Genomic DNA, 19,460 nt, shown 5'->3' on the forward strand with positions numbered 1-19,460 from the left:
GAATGTAGACTTAAAAAAGGATGGAATAGTATTTTTCAATAACATTGAAATAAAAAGAGATCGAACGATAGAAGAATGAGTGCGAAGATGAGCAGTTTTTAAAGATACTGAGCTTTCATTAGCTGTTGTTTAACTGCATAAACTCCTCCTACAAAATACCGCCTGAATGTAGGCAATAGCTTGTTTCGTGTTCGTTTTTTAAATTTTGAAATAACAGCTATTATTTAAACAAATAAGCACATAATAATACCAAATAAAAAACAATGATAATCGATCTTATTATCACTTTTTTAACAAAAGGATTTTGCAACCTTCTGAGAGGAGAGGGGCACAAAAAGTCAATAAATTAAAAGCCGCAACCAGAAACCACAAGGTACAAGTTTTCGACGGGTTATGCCTTAAATCCTGACATTTTTCAAACTATGAGTTTTATATCCCTGAAACAATAAACCCAACCACGATTGAATGAGCTACAGTCCAGAATAGAACCATAGTACCACTTATATTTTTCAGAATGAAACAAAAATTAGAAGAGATAATTTAAAAGGATTCCCTTAGTAAGTTGTAGAATGTAACAGAACACGTGTTTTGAACATTTTTGTGTAATTGTACATACACATTTACCTTTTTTTTGGCACATAAAAAAATACCTCCATATTACATAACTGAACCGTAGGTGCTTCTACGGAAAATATTTTTCTCGATGAATGTAATGATGTTAAACATTGTCTAAAAATATAAGTGAGCTATAGCAACCTTTATTAACGTGCATATAATTTAAACCATTTTTAAAGGTCTTTTAGCAATACGGCTGTTTAGTATAAAAAAATTAGCTCTTTGGCTCTCTGCGATGCATTTTTTCACGATAAATTTTATACTTTTTATAACGCTTGTATTATTCTATGTTTTTTTTAAATTATAAGGCTTTTTAAAAACTTTCCAATATATGTAATTGTATTGAAGATTTGCCACCCATAACATGTTCAGTAATGTAAAGAGTGTCGATAAAATTAGCTCAAAATACTGCATACATCGCTTCACATGGGGTTTCCACCCATTGGACGCTTATCGTATAATTAAAACAATGCTTTTTTTCAGAAACGTAAAATGTGACACAAAAAAATGGAATGAAATGCGTAAAATTTTTTTTTTACATTTAAAAAAAATATTATATAAAAAATATTTACTTTAATAAAATCCAACGTATTTTTAAACGATTTTTAAAATCATTACATTCGCCGCGGAAAACATATTCCGTATGCGTTTTTATAAATTATGTTATTTGAAGGGATTTTACAAGCTACAAAAATTTCGATGTGTGTACAATTACGTGTTGCATTATTCTGTACAGCTTACTAAAGTTTAAACTTTAGCTATCGCTACTAGTTTTTTTATTATTTTTTTCCTTTATAAACGAGTGTTCCTATAGTTATGTAAAGGACTGTAGAACATTTTATCAAAACAACAAAACAAAATTGGGGAAAACAATTTATAGAGAATAGCAACGCCTATGTCCCTCAACCATCAAGAAAGCAAGACTTACGAAGAACAGCGGAAACAAAAATTTTAATCATAGGGCACAATCATTGGAACTGGGTGTGCGGATCACAGGCCCTGGCCAATACAACGCTATTGCTTCTGTTGCCTAAATTTACAGCAAAAGGGCTTTGATGGGAGGGTGGGTTTTTGGGTTACGGTTTCTGTGTGAAAGGAAATACAATGGACAGCGATTCCGCACGGTGGGGAGGGGTAGAGGTCTGTTACGCCCGTCAAATGCATCCGCAACGATTCAAGCCGTGTACGAGCTGCTGAATCCTGTTTGGTGTTAGTGCCCATCAGTGACGGTGAGTGCGTAACATTTCGCTCTATCATTAACGCAACCATTTTCGATGAGGAAATTGGCAAAATCAAGACCTGTTGAGAATGTACGAGGAAGGCGGGGGATGGAAGAAAATTGTTCTGATTCGTTGTCAAAACCGTTCGTATATAGTATCTACGGGAGCTTAATTGTCATATGCGCAAGGTCATAGTACGTGGGGGCAAAGGATTAACTTAATTTTGAGGCTGAAGGTAGGAGTTTAAATATTATTTGCTAGTTTACTTTGCAGGAAAAAAATATAAAATATAAAATACTAACATCCATTACAACGCTTAAAGTCTAAGCCGGTCTCGATGTTTGGCAATAGAATTTTGGTAAAAGTAAAAGTGTCTTTTTTTGCGATAAAAAATTAAAAGCATAAGAAAATCATTTTTAGAGCCTGATAGTGTGAGATACAAGCAGAATGTATGTTATATGAGGCGAAAGCAACAACAACAACAACAAAACTCAAACTCAAATGATCATTCACTGTTAAAGGCTTATTCTAATGGATGAACGAAATGTTAAAGGAACTTATTTTTACTTTATCATTTAAACATATGACATGATCATCGACAGTAGTCCAACAGTAATACTATTTGTGATGGGTTATTATTTATGGGCTCAAAAACACACAAACACACGCACCAAAACAAACGTTCGAAATGGTTTAAAGCAGGAGAAACATCGAACTCAAACACAAATGAACAAAAGGAACTTACCGCTGTTGTGCCAGTAGCACAATGCTGCCAGTACGATTAAATGCCACAAGTTGTGTGAATGTCCAATGCAGTCAAACCAACCGATGCACCAACGTTCGGGAATCTTGGCAACATATATTAAAAAGGCGAAACCGGACAACGCATACATCACTGCAACGCGCGGGATAAAGATCTAAAACATGCTCACACAAACAAAAAAACAGCCAATTAGAGAAATTGTTTAACCGATTGCATAATTTTAGGCGCTAACTGTGATCCCGTTAATATGGCAATGCGACAACTACAAATGGGAGTTAGCACAGCTTCGATGGTGCAGACAGTAATTCTGCACGAGCTCGTCAACATTCGTTAGCCTCAAGGGTACGCGCATTTAACGGTCCTGAATTGCGAATTTACTATGCATTGCTCGATCGCGCACGTGATTGTGGACGAGGGCACGCATTGCCGTCAACTTTTTGATTCACTCACCTTTACCATCGTACTCTCGGTGCCGCCCATGACAAAGTACCAGTGCAGCGTCGGTACGACACCGTACGCGGCCCACGCCACAAAGGCCAACATTTTCATGTTCGAGTGCACGTTCAGCTGCGGGATCTGCAGGGCCATGGCCGCGGCAAAGATGACCCCGATCGTGATCATGTAGAAGTCGCGCAACGGCTGGAAAAGCAAAGCGAGACGAAATGTTATGAGTAGCGGGGGGGGGGGGGGGGGGCGATCGCAGTCACCTTCGTGTTTGACAGTACCTGATTGCACCAGAAGGCGTAGTAGATGCCGCTCATAAAGATGGCCAACAGGGACAGTGCAATGCCGAACAGGTCGAACGCGAGCAGCCGATCGTAGCTGTCGGCCGAGTGGCACGAGAACGTGTGATATATCGAGGAGAAGATCATGCAGAGCTGAAAGCTGAGTAGCAGCATCCCGACGATCACCTTATCGACCGTGCTGGCCTGTATCTGTAGCATGGCGGTGTCATAGTACGCCAGGATAAGAAACACGCACAGGCCGAGAATGTGGCTCCAGATGTTGACCGTCTCGTTCGTCCACCAGAACATGCTCTCCAGACAGAGACGTGCGGACAGGTACGTCCGGTAGCCGGTACGGATGAATGGATTAAACCGCAAATGTTCCGGTGCATCGTCGTAGGCTACTACCTTCTCACGCCATCCTGAAGGGGTGAGTTCTGAGGATGAACCGTGCTTTTCCGTCGCATCCTCCAGCACGGGTGGGTTAGCAATGCTCTACAGCGGAAGAGAACAAAATGGTTGGTATCAGTTACTGCAACTCTTCAAACACGTGTCATTACCCTCGAGCGTTCTGTAAGCAATAACCAGGCGGAAGGCTAGGTCCACTAGAAATTCATCGCGAAATTATTCATTCCAATTTCTGAGGTGCTGGAGTCACCAGCACTGAACTCGGCTGGTGCTGGATAGTGTTCCATGTCGTTGCCACCTGGAAAGCCTGTACTGTCAACAATATGCCACCTTTCGGCGAATGGTTCCGTTGCCCAACACGCGTACCTTCAAAGTGGTGCAAAAGTTGCTGATACATTTCTTACTCCCGGAAGTTTAACGATTTCGCTTATAACAGCAAGTTAAGATTTTTTTCTTCCGTAACAGAAATCGTTTGAAAGAAGCATTGTTTTAAAAAAACATTTTCTCTCGGTTGTTTCGTCAAGTTCTTCGTTTATGACTTGCAACAGAGTCCGTGTTGCCATCAAAAGACAAAATAAAAACCAGCGATGAGCACAACACATGACACAATATGGCGGTTTGTTTTTGAAAAAATTGGACGCTAACAGACAGCGCTCTCGTGCGCAGTTACTGCGAGATGGAGTTTCATTGCTTGCGACACCCTTTTGAGGTTAATGCTGGTTACGTTACTGGATGCTGCTCGGAGCCATCATTTACATCGGCGCGGGACTACCAACGCCATGAATGACGGCTCACTGATCGAATGTTGTTGGATGTTGGTCTTGCACGTGGTGCAACGTGCGTCCGGAGCTGTTTTGTTGTTATGAGTTGATTTGGGTTCTCTTTAGTTGGTTGTTGGTTGATGTCGGCGCTGCATATTGTAGGTATATCAGTAGACAACTGTCCATACGATCTTAAACTGTGGAAATGGTAGTAACTGCTCAAGTTTTACACACATGTATGAGAATATGTAAAAAGCTCTCAGAATTCTGAACTCTAACCAGGATTCTGTTGTATTGCAGATGGCTTGAACTGACATGTCAATTTTTGGTTCGAGACACTGTCTGGACTTCATCAACTCTACTTGGTCACACATACACACACAAACACTAGTAGAACTCAGTATCAGCAAATCACCAGAAAGGATCACTTCTAACTGAAAATCTAACTTACACGAAAGAACTTCTCCATTGATGACATCGTGTACAACTTTGTATGGAATTTTGTTTTTATACAAGCACACACACACGCGCACACGCAAATTCAGTCACACCGCGTGCCTCGAAGGATTTTCGGTAAAGGCAAATCAAAGGAGGCTCGCTGAAGGCACAGCTTCTGTTGCACGCGCACGGCACCAACTGAACCAGCGCTGGATGAGCTGCGGTCCGTACCGAGTAGACACGTTACTTGACCAACACGCCAACAGTAAATGGCTGGGAAATTGTGATGAAAACAGCCATCATACGTTAGTGCGGGCCACAAAAACCGAACGAAACATGCAAACAGCAGACGAAGCAAAATAAGCGATAAAGAAAAATAAAGCACATACATGGCATGGGAGAGGGTAAGAGCACGCAAAGCTCCGAAGCCGGAGTGGGGACCGTCTGGGGAAGGTTTAAGTAGTTTAAGCTTTGTAGGAAGGGATAGCGCACCAGTAGGTGGTCTCTGCAGACGACACTTAACGTGTGGTTTGCTGATCCTGCGTCCAATTTTTACTGTTCGGTTTCATTCAGTGTTTTATTTTTGTATTAAGTTTTGGCGCAAAAATAGAACAACTAAAAACAAAACTGAACTAGGGCAACCATTTCATAATAAATTATCAAATAGAAAAAAATAGAAATGAACCAGGGCGACCCAGATGAGACAAACGGAAGTAAATCAGCGTCCATTTTGTTATTTTCTGCTTATATCATAGTCGCTTTTTTAAAAATAATTTGTTAGTTAGTCCTTCTTGGCTTAACCGACTCTTACTATATAGTTCACGACAGCTATTGATTGGCTCTACTATTGGCTGATATACCCCCATTGAGTTCGATATAGTCAGCTCTCACACCCTGAGAGGGAGAGCGGGTCCGGACATGAGTTGAACTCAGGTTCTTCCATGTGAAGACCGGCGCCGTAGTCTCTTCTGCCACCGGGCCGTCCCTCTCGAGGGCACTTAATGTGAGCATAAAATGTTAGTAAATGAATTGTACACATCCAGAATGGAGTAGATACGCTATCAAATCTTTTAAACGCGTTTTGGTAAGGCCTCCTCCTATATCTATTTCTCTATATTCAACTAGTATAGTCTCAGAGTACAATTATTCAACTAAATCATTCTTAGGCTCCTATCATGCCCACTCCATTGCACACTGGCAGTGATAAACACCTGAACGATAAACAGCAAACCATCAGCATCGCGCCTCATTCGCCAATATCACCAGCGGTAATGAATGCTCGGTTGCGTATCAAGCCATACGATTACAACACCTACAAACACATACGCGCCCTAAGCGAAGAAAGGCGACGCACGATCGACCGCAAGGTCACGCTCACTTTCAACGACTTGCGTATTGTGGCTGTATCGTCTCGCAGACCACTCCTCCGATGACGCGGAAACGAACTCGACGCTTTCCAAAAACCGGGTGAAGGCCAATGAATTTACCGAAATGTTTCAGGTCAAACTAAAACGCCTAGCGGGGCTTGCAATATGCCTATGCGGAGGGGTGAAATGCGTTCGTGTGTGGGTGTGTGTATGTTACTTTTACTTCTTTTTACACAGTTTCATAATAGTTTGATCGACGAAATGTTGGTTGATCGAAATGATTAAGTCTGCAGAGAGTATTGGGATATTAAGACTCATGCTGGCGGTTCCTAAATTCCGTAATATTAATGTCTAGTGGATTACTTGTAGCAGGTCCAGGAAGGTGTAATAAACTTTGCGGATAAATGTGTTATCACAAATTCCAAGAAATATAAGAAAAGTTCGGGGAACAAATCTTACGTCAGTAAGAAATGAAAAACGACTTTAAAGTTGTCCTGCTACACTGCTTCCGATATACATGTGTTTATCAGAAAGATCAGAATTGATACAGGTGGGAGAGATGTGGTTTGTCAAGGGCAGAGTCGAACTAGCTATTATGAGGTGTCGACATCATCGTACAATCCATACAGCTTGTAACCGTAACAGCCCTTCCAAGCTAGAACTTTTTCGTGTTCACAGTGTATTATCGCGTCTGCAACAAAACCGGTTCGATTAAAAGTGCAATCACCTGAAACTGAAGTTGCTGAGATTGTACCACCGGCTATTTGAGTTTCGACTTAGTAACTGTTCGTTTTCTCGACAGAATTTGCAAGTAAGTCTGGATCTCAGACCAGCCAGAGGCATCAGTGCCCCGCAAAAATATATCATATGATAGACATCAATTCTATTCCAGGAGAAAAGAGAGTCCAGCTATTTGAATACTAGTGCCAGATGCTAATCTCAAACTAGATATCATACAGAATAAGAGTAGAGTTAGAATTATTCAAGCTCACAGAAATGATGGGTGATTGTTTAAGTGATCAACTTGTTTTGACGTCAGCGCCGGGAACCGGTCCGAATGGACCAAAGGAGAACCTTCTCTGGTTAGAGCTAGCCTAGTTCTTCATACGTCAGACTACTGAACGCTACATTTTACAGTATGGGAATGACGGAAGTAACGTTAAAAAAAACATATTTACACCCGTATATAAAAGCCATACAAATCGTGGTAAATAGTAGCACATCACAATAACCTAACATGTCCGCTCCGTTCCACGACTCTATCAAAATGGCTGTTCGCTTGTGATGTATTACTAGTATCCATCTCCATCCGTGTATCTACATCTAGAAACCACCACACAGGTTACGTCCATCTGTTGAACCAGCCGTTTTTTTTTACAGGCCCAAGAAAAGCCTCGAGCATGCTGCAGCGGCAAAGGTGTGATAGGATAAGTGGTAGTCGATTGTTGTGTGCGCTGCAACCATTTCCATGGCGCTAATTGCAAAAATCTCCAACAGTCCAACGGTGGAGCAATCGTCATTTGGCTTCGTTGGGCAAATCGCTTTCTTTGTGCTGTGTGTGTGTGTGTGCCTTTTGGGTTTCTGTGTTGCGAGCATTTTTTCCACCCATTCTCTCTTCGTATAGGCTTTCGAGACGTTTTATGCTCGGTGTGGCTGCAGCAGGCGAAGCTGTTGTGATGAGAAGTGTCGCCACAATTGGTTGATCATGTTCCCCCATTTTTTTCCATTCACTTTCCTTTCGATTCAATGTTTCGCTATCCAAATTGCATTTTTTTAGAGATAATATATTCTACCAAGATGTTTCCCGCTCAGCATGATTTCGTTGGAGTGTGAGATGTCGTACAATAGTGAGTGTGAGTATCGCTTAGTGAGATGAAGCAAGATTACTCAAAGATCTGAGCAGTGTACATGATAGCACCGCGATTGTACTCGCTCAAAGAAACCACCATGCCTACTACATGAGAAACACTATTGGAAGAGGAAAGGGAAGCATCCGACCAGAGCTTCATGCTATTTATCTTCACCTTAAATCGATTACGTAAAATCTTAACCCACAAAGCACAAGCAGATGGGACATATTTTGGAGGCTCGACCGGTGTGTCGTGCGTCCTGCCAATTCCCGCTCACCTGACACTCGTAGTAATGTCCGAAACAAGTCACTCTATATTTAACCAAAGTTTTGGTCGGCGGGAGAAACAGACCTGTTACGCCATACGCCGACTGACATAAATGCATATATGATCGCGTAGTTCGGAAAGGAGTGATCGGAGGGGCGGGGAATGTTTTGCAAAAACCCGACCACAGATTCCAATTCCCCTTCTTGTTTGTAAGCTTCGATCTTAGATCTTGGTGTCTTTTACCACACAAACCGTTCGGAAATTGGGTCACCTGTGATGGCGTCGTATGCGTAAAGTAGGTCAAACGAAAAGGTTAGTAACCCGCCAATTTATCTCATATCGCTCTCTCTCTTTCTCTCTCTCTCTCTCTCTCTCTCTCTCTCTCTTTCTTTGTTTTTAATTGCTGCAGTACTGGCGGAAGATCAGTTTACCAATTTTTTTTAACGTGTCCTAAAAAGATGTCATACCCACACCAAAACAAAACTGCGTTTCAGTTCAGTTGTGAAGATTGCGGTCAGCAGCGCCAGCAAAACTACAATGTAAAACAACATTTTCTGCAACTGTTCGCGTCTTTACGCTGCGAGGAAAAGGGAGGAAAACGCGTCCGGGCTTTTTTTTTTTGCGATTGGGACACGTGTGTGTATGTTGCGGATCGGTGATCAACGGTTTCGGTGTTTCCGCCATTTCGCTGCCTTGCCGGTTGAGAAAATCGTGTTGGACAAAAAAGAGTGCAACACGTGGCGGGAGTGTCTATGTGTGCCGATACAATATCGTGTACGGGTCTACTGGATCGCGCAACTTTTCCGCTGCGATTCAACCAATCAATCCGACCTTGATGATGATGATTGCGATTGTGAGGTACGGCTCTGATTTTTGTTTTGTGGTGAGGTTCAACGTTTACCGGGTGTTATTGTTTTGGGATAAAGGTTTACACATTGTGTGTTTGTGTGCTTCCACAAGATGCAATGGTGCTGCAATTTCCTCACTGATGCAAGAACATCAGGTGAGCCTCAATATATTATAACCTGCAAACCGATGTTTATTTCCCAAAATATTGTACTTAGGATAGATTTTTACATTTGTTGCTACCATACAAACTAAGTTGACTTAGCTTCCAGATCTGGGAAAATATAGTAACATACACAAACAGATAGCACGTCTGTTGAGAGATCATGGAACAAAAAAAAAAAAAAGAATCATTCCGGGGCCAGCCGTTTCATAATCATCAATAATTATGTAACCGAAAAGCACATCATGGACGACACAGAAATGTGACCCCATTCGGCATCGAATGAAGTTGTGAGAAATGGACCGGTTTTTTAAATACACTTCATCATCAAGATATAGCAAAGAAACAGGAATCGGTCAGGATAGGACTTCCAATATTGTGGCCTAGTTGCGCATTTCTTCATTTGTGGATTGCATAGTTCGCAACGTCCCGGTGTGCATACTTTTGGGACTCAGAAGATCCACTGATGTCATTATGAATCATACGATTTTTAAATACTGCCAATAACTTTACTTAATATGAAACCTAATAACCTAGCGGCCAGATCATATGTCTATAAAATTTCAAAAATTTTTACTAAAACTATTAAACTAGATCAAATGTTGTAGAAGTAGTAGTGCAGAAGTAAGTATTGTATTGTAACACAAGTTAACATTTTTTCATCAAAGTTGAGATTTTAGGAAAGAGGAGATATTTTATTGCAGGGCACGAAACAACAACAACAATGCTGTTGTAATGTTGGAGTCCGGTGGTAGAGGAGACAACGGTGCCAGACTTCACATGGCAGGACCTGGGTATTGAAATTCTATCCGGGACCGTTTCTCGCGTTGTAAGGACTAACTATCCCACTTACGTCGTCGTGACGCAGTAGGTCGTAAAGCCAAGAAGAAACAGAAGATTGCAGTTATTGCAATACAATTGAGACTTTCTTCAAGATCTGCATTTTTCAAAAGTCCTTATTAAAACAACAAAACAGCTCTGTTAAGACAAAAAGGACCGAATATACAGAACGCTGTTAAGAGCGTTTCTGAAAAACCATCTCTAGAAAGCGATATTGTTTAGAGTGAAAAAAATTAAAATATTACAAAAAAAAATCTTATGGATTAGAAGTAGTTGATGTAGAACAAAAAGGACAGAAATAACAAAAAAAAAATTTGTTTAAATGTCTCCAATCGACTTTAAAAATTGTCATATATCACACCGTCTTCTCCGTGATTAAGAAAAAGCTTTTAATTTTAGATATCAAAATCATCAAAACCACTCAATCACGAAACGTTTGGATGGATAGAAAAACATGGCTAGCAATGCTTGAAAACACCTTTAATAATAATGGCAAATGAAAATGGATAATTTGGCATTACCTTCAAAAGATCGTTCTTCGCACTTCATTAAGATCGTTGGTGGTTAAAGAATATTCTTCTGCCCTTTTAAAACAGCAAACACTTTATACAACGGCAAGCTCAAAATACTTTAAAGCACAGCACACGACACGATGCAAAAGCTTTTAAGCTTGATGGCAGCACTGCTAATTAAAAAGCAAAAGATCTTATCAACACGAACTGTCAAAAAAAGTTAACTGAAAAAAAAACTTTTTTGCACTACTATGAGACGGTTAATCCGGAGATTTATGTACTTTTTTTACGAGCACTATGCAATGTACTTAATGCTTCGTAATATTAAAATATAGTTTAAACGGCAAAAAGACATCCTGTAGTTGAACACACAGAGAAATTAGCAACTACAGTGCGTTAAAAAGCTTAGAGCAATCATCATAGTCTTTTTTCTTCAAATTCCGATGGAACGAGAATACAAAGACAAGAGTAAATCATAAAGAATATATAACGACGGCAGAATAAATCTTCTTCTTCTTCTTCTACTACTACTACATCTTCCAGGTCGCGTCGGCCATCTAATGCGTTTCGGATGGAATTTGAACCCCGGACCTGCCGTGTGAAGACTGCCGGCCGTTGTCGCAATCCCACCGGGTCGACAGAATCAATATCGACTGTATATCTCAGAAACCTTGTCTCACATATCGTCTCTATTATGATCTAGGGTGTTTCTTGGATATCCAGACAATGTTCTCAAACCGCTGATAAACGAATGCAACATTCACTCACTGTTAACTGTCAAATCGCATGTCACCTGCGTGAAACTGAGCTTTACATGTCTAAACGCGTGGATAAGGTGAATCTTTGAAGGTGCACTTTTATTTTTAATAACATTTTTTATAATGCAATTAGCAGCTTGCATCTTTACGCAAAAACGGATTTTTGTATTTAAAAAAAAACTTTTTATTATATTTTTGATTTATGCCCATACCTTCTGTAATGTCTAACACGGGTAGGTCATACATTTGTATTGAAGTTTGTATTTTGCCGTAAAGCTAGTATCTTTTGATCTGCTCGTATTTGCATGAAATTTTTAAAAATAGAGGAGGCTAATTGCTGTCAAACTAATAAAAATTAGTCAAGAATTAAAAGAAATTTTTTCACTTTTTCACGCTGACCAAAATTTGGAAAATTGGTACTTTTTTTTTAAGTAATAAGGTTAAAAAGTTTTAACCAAGCAATAGCAGGCCGCCGAAACAACTTCACACCTAAGGCGACCTGCTGTCGCAACAAAGATGGTAATCTGGTCAGTAACAAGCCAGAGGTCCTCTCTCGATGGGCTCAGTACTTTGATGAACTACTCAACGACCAGTTCAACGAACAGCTAGAGGCTCCACTAGCAGACGGTCCCGATGTACGCCACCTGACATCTAGGACACACGATGTCGGTTAAAGAACAACAAGGTACCCGGAACCGACGGAATCGTAGCCGAACTGGTTAAAAACGGGGTTGTCTTACTAGAAAATGAGGTTCATCATCTTGTTACTGAGGTATGGGTCCATATACAAGAAGGGAAATATGTTGGACTGCCACTACTACAGGGGTATTACGGTGTTGAATACCGCCTACAAAATATTCTCCCTAATCCTGCAGGATAAGCTTGTCCCATTCGTTGAACGGAAAGTTGGAAACTATCAAAGTGGGTTCCGGAACGGAAAATCTACCACTGACCAGATCTTCACCATGCGGCAAATTTTGGAGAAGATGGCTGAACAGCAGTTGAACACGTACCATCTCTTCATAGATTTCAAGGCCGCATATGATAGCATAGCCAGGGTAAAACTCTACGAGGCTATAAGCTCTTTTGGAAACTCGGTCAAATTGATCAGGCTTGTTAGAATGACCATGACCGACGTCACATGCCAGGTGAAGGTGGATGGAAAACTTTCAGAGTCCTTTGCTACCACCAAAGGCCTGCGTCAGGGAGATGGGCTCGCCTGTCTCCTATTCAACTTGGCGCTAGAGAGGGTCATGCGTAGTTCGGAGGTTGAGACTTGGGGAACCATCTTCTATAAGTCAACCCAGATCCTGGCATAAGCTGATGATATAGACATCATTGGTATGTGGCTCTCCTAGGTAGCAAAGGCCTACCAAAGGATCGAGCAGGTGGCAGACCAAATTGATTGTAGCACCATCAGTGGCCCTACTAAGAAATTGAAGTCGTCTAAAACTTCACGTATCTCCGGTCAAAAGTCAGCACCGAAAACAGCACAGAGACGGAGTTGCGCGCTAGGATGCTGACGGCCAGCCGGTCTTTCTACAGCCTCAGGAAACATCTGGGACTGTATCGTACCTTTATAGTCCCAGTACTCACATACGCATCTGAGACATGGACCCTGTCCAAAACAGACAAAGCCCTCTTAGCCGCATTCAAGAGGAAGATGCTCAGAAGAACTGTTGGCCCTGTATGTGTGGAAGGACAATGGAGAAGCCGCTATAACGAAGAGCTGTACGAACTGATGGCGTGGAATCATCCGCCATCAAGGCCGGGATAACGGATTAGCCGACGACGGCGCGGGACCGTGAGCGATTCCGGATTCTTATAAGTAAGTAAGTAAGTAAGGGTAAGTATCATTTTTTATAAAGGAAAATGTAGATTGTCATACAAAAAGTATGTTTGACGCTTGATAAACTTCTGTAAATGTAGATGTTACAAGCTATAAAAACTAAAAACAATTCTCAACTAAATGTTACTAATTAGACAACAAATAACCTTCTCTTTTTTTAATATTTCATGCAAATACGAAGAGCAAATCAAAAGTTACTACCTTTCTGGTGCGAATCCCATTCAAAACGTGTGACCTACCTCGATAGGTGGTTATAGCAGTTAAGGTGTACTTTAGGTCGTTGAAGCGAAGGTTAATATTTCACATATGTTAAACATCTGTTGGTGGTTTGGTTGTCCATTGAGAGAATTATTTCAATTTTTGTCGTTAATGAGAGGGGAGCTTTCGCTATAATTACAGGACTGTTACAAAAGTATCTATTTAAAACCAGCGAAATCCGCGACGATTCAAATCGTCGCCAATACGAATGCAACTCATAGAATTAGTGAATCAAGGCATTGATAATGACAAAAAAAACTAAATTGTGTAAATACGTCCTAAATACGCCCTAAAGAGATCTTCTGTTAATTCTCACTTCGCTCGTTTAAAATCATATGTGCCGTAGCGAGAAGCTGATCTCTGTGCTTTGTAGGTTAGGCTCTGTCGATCGTATTAAAAATGTCTGCACGAGACTAGTGAGTGGCAAAGAGCGATAGGATCAGAACATTTAATAATTATTTTGCATATGCTTTCTTATGTCGCCCAATGAAGACACAAATGTTACAACGAGAAGAGATTCGATTTTAATTGTAGGATGATTTAAGAAATGAAGTAAAAATAATGACGATTTGAGACGTCATTTTTTTTTTAATTTCCGAAAAATCCGCCCCAATGAAGAGTAAATTATTTTACTGATTTCATATCTATTTTTTGGCGAATTTTCACTCGGTTCATTTTTCTATAAATGAACATTTCTCTCTGATAAAATCTCCCAAATAAAGCAAATTTTTATACAAAAATCCATTGTCGGGAGTCCGGATGGCATTTGAACCCCGGTCCTGTCGTTTGAAGATCGGCGCCGCTGTCGCCTGCTATACCGAGCAGCCTCGCAGTCAGCCACTCAGCCTTAGTAATGGTTATGAAGGCAATTTTATCAATACGGTATGACAGTTCTAAGCAACTTGTGCCATTTTTGTGCCAAAAACATTCAGTCAACTGAAAGGAACGTTCCAAATGAGCCAAACTTGCTATCGTTTGCAAGCGCGTTTATGTGTACAAGCAACTGAGCGATTTACCAATCTAGGTAAATGGTTTTCGGTACATATCGCACTTTAAAATACATCACAGCAAATGCTAAAATGTAGGTCAAACACAAAAAAGGGCATTACCGCTATTAGCACAGTGTCTGCACTTCCTACAATTTGTTATTAGTGTACAAAACGCAATTGTCAACATTGGTTCTTTTGGCAAAGTAGAAAAAAAAACATCTGTAAAGAAAAATGTGAAGCCATCAGCAATGATGGCATCAACATGATACTCAAAACTTTACCCACATGCACACAATCTCCATGCCCAATGAAACCAATTGCACTGTTTACCTTATCAGCAAATTTTGGGTACCAGGTTAGCTACCAGCTTAAAACAATTCAAGAAACCGCTCCTATAAACACTCACAACCCAGACATGGTCAGCTGGAAACAAATGAAACATGCTTGACAAAGTTAGCAAGCGGCGTTAAGTTCTTATTTTATTCATTTGAATAAATTAACCCTTCCATCGCACCTTCCGGAATACTTTTACCCAAGTGGAGTAGGTGCTTTACTCGAGCAAGTGCAGAAAAATCGTAACGTCGTTATAAAGAGCTTAGTGAATGTGCAATGTCATCCAGAGTCGTTGCTTTAATGATGCATTTAATGCACGGAAAACAAAACCAAGAACGGAACACAGATAAAATATAATGTACTGTTGGTAAGGAAACATAAACGAAAATTGAGACATTTTTTGTGCAGAGATAATGTAGGTTACCATCTTTAAGGTGCTAAAAAAAACTTTGAGATCTTGATGGACCAATCAGTTTGAACCTAAATTTCATCCAAATATCCGTTTGGACAGTAGCACACTCATTTACATCCACCGGAGCGTTGAAACTAGTGAAGCCATTTCCATAAATACGGAACAAAACATCCTTCTGCCTATTTTACCTACGAATGTCTACGAATTTTACAAAAATTGGGGAAAACTCTATGTCTGAAAATAGTAATAGTAACTTGGAGATAACCTAATAGTTGCGAAAAATTATGATCATGGCCACTTCACCAACAAATTTTGAAACGGTTCCGCCGATAGAGTCCGTAGCACCTGTAGCAGCTAATTCAACACGTATAGATCCACAGGTAACCAAACATATTTAAGAGCGTTCTTCCCAGAAGAGGTGAGGTCTCCCAGATCTTAGATCCGATTGGTGCTGATGTTACTAAAATGAGTAGATCATACTGAGACCGTTTAAATAGTGTTAGTGCATCAAATTCTTGTAAATCAAAATTTCTTGAAATTGTCACCCGCTAATAATAATGAAGATAATAATGAGAGCTCAGTCTAGAAGAATATAGAATGAAGAAATATGTAACGTTATGTACTGAGGATCAATGGTTTCTTCTCCGTTCACCGAATGGTATTATAAATTCTAGATCCCATAAATGGAATGGACATTGGAATTGCAATACACCAAAGCCAACATAATTCATTACTGTGACATCCATCATGTGCAGATCTTAATGGGATATCAATCTGCAGAAACTTGACGGATGCACATGCGCATTAAGCTAAACGGTTTAATTTAGCAAGACAATCACACCAGTAATCAAGCATGATCAGTGCTCAAAATTGCAAAACTAAACGGAACCGGGTGAAATCGGAACCCGATATAGATACTGACACGTGAGTCACGGAACTAAACCCAGCAAATTGCTCTCAGTTTAGCGAGACGATGCGTTCTGCGCTGATTTGTATATGAGGCATCGGTTGTCTTGAGTGGTCGCCATGCCGGGAACTTCACCCAGCCACGGGACGGAAGCTCCGTACGCCGTAGTGCAACCCCACACACTCGAAGCCGCAAGAAATGGAAGAGAAATTATTTCCGCGCTTCCCGCACAATGGCTGCGCTGCTTTGCGTGCCGTGTGCAGGAATGTTTGGCGGTGTGGCAGGGAGAATTCGACTTCCATCTTGATTTGTGTGCGCAAATCGGTAAACACCAGGCGTACGAGAGATTGTGGCAGATTTTGTAACACGTGAGCAAGTACAGGTTTTTATTTTTTTTATTCGCGACCAAGCATGTGGCGTTTCGCGGGAAGATGAGAGAAATCGCAACAGCTCAACCAGTCGCCCATCAACCCATCTGCCCGCAGCAAGCATTCTGTGGTACGCTAGCTGAACCCCAAGGCTGTACGCTATTTTAACGAATAGTTTTTAACAGGCCCTGTACCACGGCATGTGCAATCAATTTCCGCAATTCATATCGAGTCGCTGCCAGAGCTAAAAGATGGAAGACGGTTTGGATGTGTGCTGTAGTTGCACAGCAAACGATACATTTATTAGTCTCAAGATATTTCCCTCCTCATACGGCGTTGGTTTGATTTTGCATACAGCTTACGGCGTTGTTCGAACTTCTAAAGCTTTACACTGTTACCCGTGCCAAGCTAAACCCTGCGCCGCAACCCAATATATGCCGAACCAATTGATGCCAATCAGCCTGGTCGGCCATCGGTCGGTAAATTATTCAACAATGGACGTTAAAAGGAGACGCACGTTTAGCACCCTGTACAGTGTAGTCTTTGATTGTGTTTGCCCTCTTTCATTCTGTGACAGTACTGACACGTCTGAGTGTCGTGCTCACCCTTCATAAATTATGAGTCTTCTGCTGCTGCTGTAATATTTCCAATACTGGTTGACAGGCTTAAGAATGTCCTAGACCGATGTACACTTTTAGTAGTTGTAATGTGGAGAACTCCTCTTCGATAACTTGATTCATCGATCCATATCTCGACTCTTTGAGCTACTGAAGAAGTATAATTTGAAACTTCAAGCTCCGGAGATAATATAGATGCTTAGAGACACAAGCCAAATGCTAAAGTCCTCCTAATTTTTCCGTCTTATGCTTAGTACACCAATCCAAGGAATCATTCATTTCCTTTAAATATCTTCTACTACTTCTTCTTCTCGGCTTAACGACAAACTAAGTCACACCGGCCATTGATCGTATTATTGATGCCATCTCAGTCGGATCCCCTGACTGGGAAGAACCATTCTGTCCAGTGGCGGTGTTAACGGTAAGCGAAGTAAGCGGAACTGCGGTGAGTCCCGAAAAGGTAATGGGCCCCGAATTCGCAAAACAACATTTCCCCCCCCCCCCCTCCAGGGGTCAGCAGATTCATGCTGATCGGGGCTCCTAACTTCTATTCCGCTCAGGGCCTCCGAGGGACTAAAATACGCCATTGATTCTGACGAGCTTCTCGGCCAGACCAATATAAAGCAAAAATTAAAGGATGTTACTGTGAAAATATGTTACTCTGTGAATATCTAACACGGCTTCTTGAAATCTTTGATCGAAATTCCTGTCGTTATCGGAGTAAAAAATGCAGAAGGCAACTAGTACCGTTGAATTGTCACGAAAGTTCAAAATGTGTTTCAAGCAAACTTATTCCCTTCCGAAATTTCATCAACGTCAATCTTGGTCCGGCCCGCAAACACTGCAATGCGCTACTTAAACACGTGATCTGCAATTACTTCCATCAACAATCAACCGCGCAACTACGTACTGCTTGTTGGTGTAATTCAATCAGCACCGTTCGGGCGTTCGAATGAAGCCATTAGAGCTTACCTTCTGCGGGTGCCGATGATAGAGTCCACTGTCATCCAGAGGCTGTGCGAACGAGGCCGCAACCGTTGGCCGCAGCAAACCACACTTCATGCTGCCCGGTACGTCCACCTCCGCCCGGTAGCTCCCGGACGGTGGCAATAGTTCCGCCTTCAGCAGCTCATTCCACTCGTTCATGCTGGCTTGTGTGCTGTGGTTGATCGCGCAGATGATGTTATATGTTCGGTTTGATTGATTTGCGGAACGCTTCAACTGTGGGTGAGCAGTCCACTTGCCACCCCGGGTATCTGGGAAAACAAAACGAAAAAAAAAAAACAAAACAAAGGACCGTTAAAGGGCGCAAACTATCGATGGGTAAGGCTTTCTCCAAATTGCGACGATTGTCACCTGCCCACCACAAGCTTTGCTCACTTTCGTTTTTGTCCAGGCAAGGTTTTTTTTTTCAATCAGTTGCGAATACTCACATAAAGGGTCCTGAAGGATGATGCCTTTGTTAATGTGTTTCCCTCTATGTGGTCTGCCACTCGATGAAAGACCACAGAAGAGAAAGCTTACAGCGCGCCCTTACATCAAGGGCTTTGAAGGAGTAGTTCCGCACAACGGGAGAACACTTGCGGTAACGTTTCGCGTTACCGGTACAGGGCACAAAAGCGACCCGATGCTTGTGTGTTGCCACAAGTTCGTCCGGTCAACAGACACGCGGCCCGTCTGGCCACTTTAATTGACCGATGGTGGCGTTGGCTTTCACTCGCCATTAAATAAGGCCGAACCGAAACGATATACAAACGAAACAAACAAACAAAAAAAAAAACGAAAAGCGAAATCTCTAGCGTGTGCAAATTTGCTTCCGCCTTCGACAACGCCAGTCGCGTTTGTTTTGGGAGCAATTCAAACTGCATAATTATCCGCAATCACTGGGAGAAAGAGAGCGAGAGTAAACGTTGCGATATGTTCAAATCTGTTGGATGCTAGTCACCACGTTTGATTTGAAATCGTTCCGGAAAGACATTGAACGTGCACGCGATGCACTCTACAACATGTGCCCAAATGCATATGCTTGCCGATAAGAGCTCGACACGCTTTCGGATGAAGCGTCTTATCGCTTGAATGGATCAGCAAATCAGCAACTTATCGGGATGAACTTATCAGCCGTTGGCTACAGGATTACTTGGTAGGATGGGCGGATGAAGGCATCGCTTTAGTGGACGGATGAGGAAGCCACAGC

General features: G+C 41.5%; 1 protein-coding gene across 1 annotated transcript; it reads right to left on the bottom strand.

Annotated features, from left to right (window-relative positions):
• Positions 1-1,825: 1,825 nt before the first annotated feature.
• Positions 1,826-18,424, bottom strand: LOC126558597 (progestin and adipoQ receptor family member 3). Its single transcript, XM_050214640.1, has 5 exons — positions 18,239-18,424; positions 3,324-3,818; positions 3,049-3,237; positions 2,581-2,752; positions 1,826-1,914 (listed from the first exon to the last, which is right to left on the bottom strand). The coding sequence occupies exons 1-5, from the start codon at positions 18,410-18,412 to the stop codon at positions 1,826-1,828; spliced, it is 1,119 nt and encodes a 372-aa protein (XP_050070597.1). The 5' UTR covers positions 18,413-18,424.
• Between the last annotated feature and the right edge of the window lie 1,036 nt (positions 18,425-19,460).

The sequence above is a fragment of the Anopheles maculipalpis genome, chromosome X (assembly GCF_943734695.1).
Source record: "Anopheles maculipalpis chromosome X, idAnoMacuDA_375_x, whole genome shotgun sequence".
NCBI classification, from domain to species: Eukaryota; Metazoa; Arthropoda; class Insecta; order Diptera; family Culicidae; genus Anopheles; species Anopheles maculipalpis.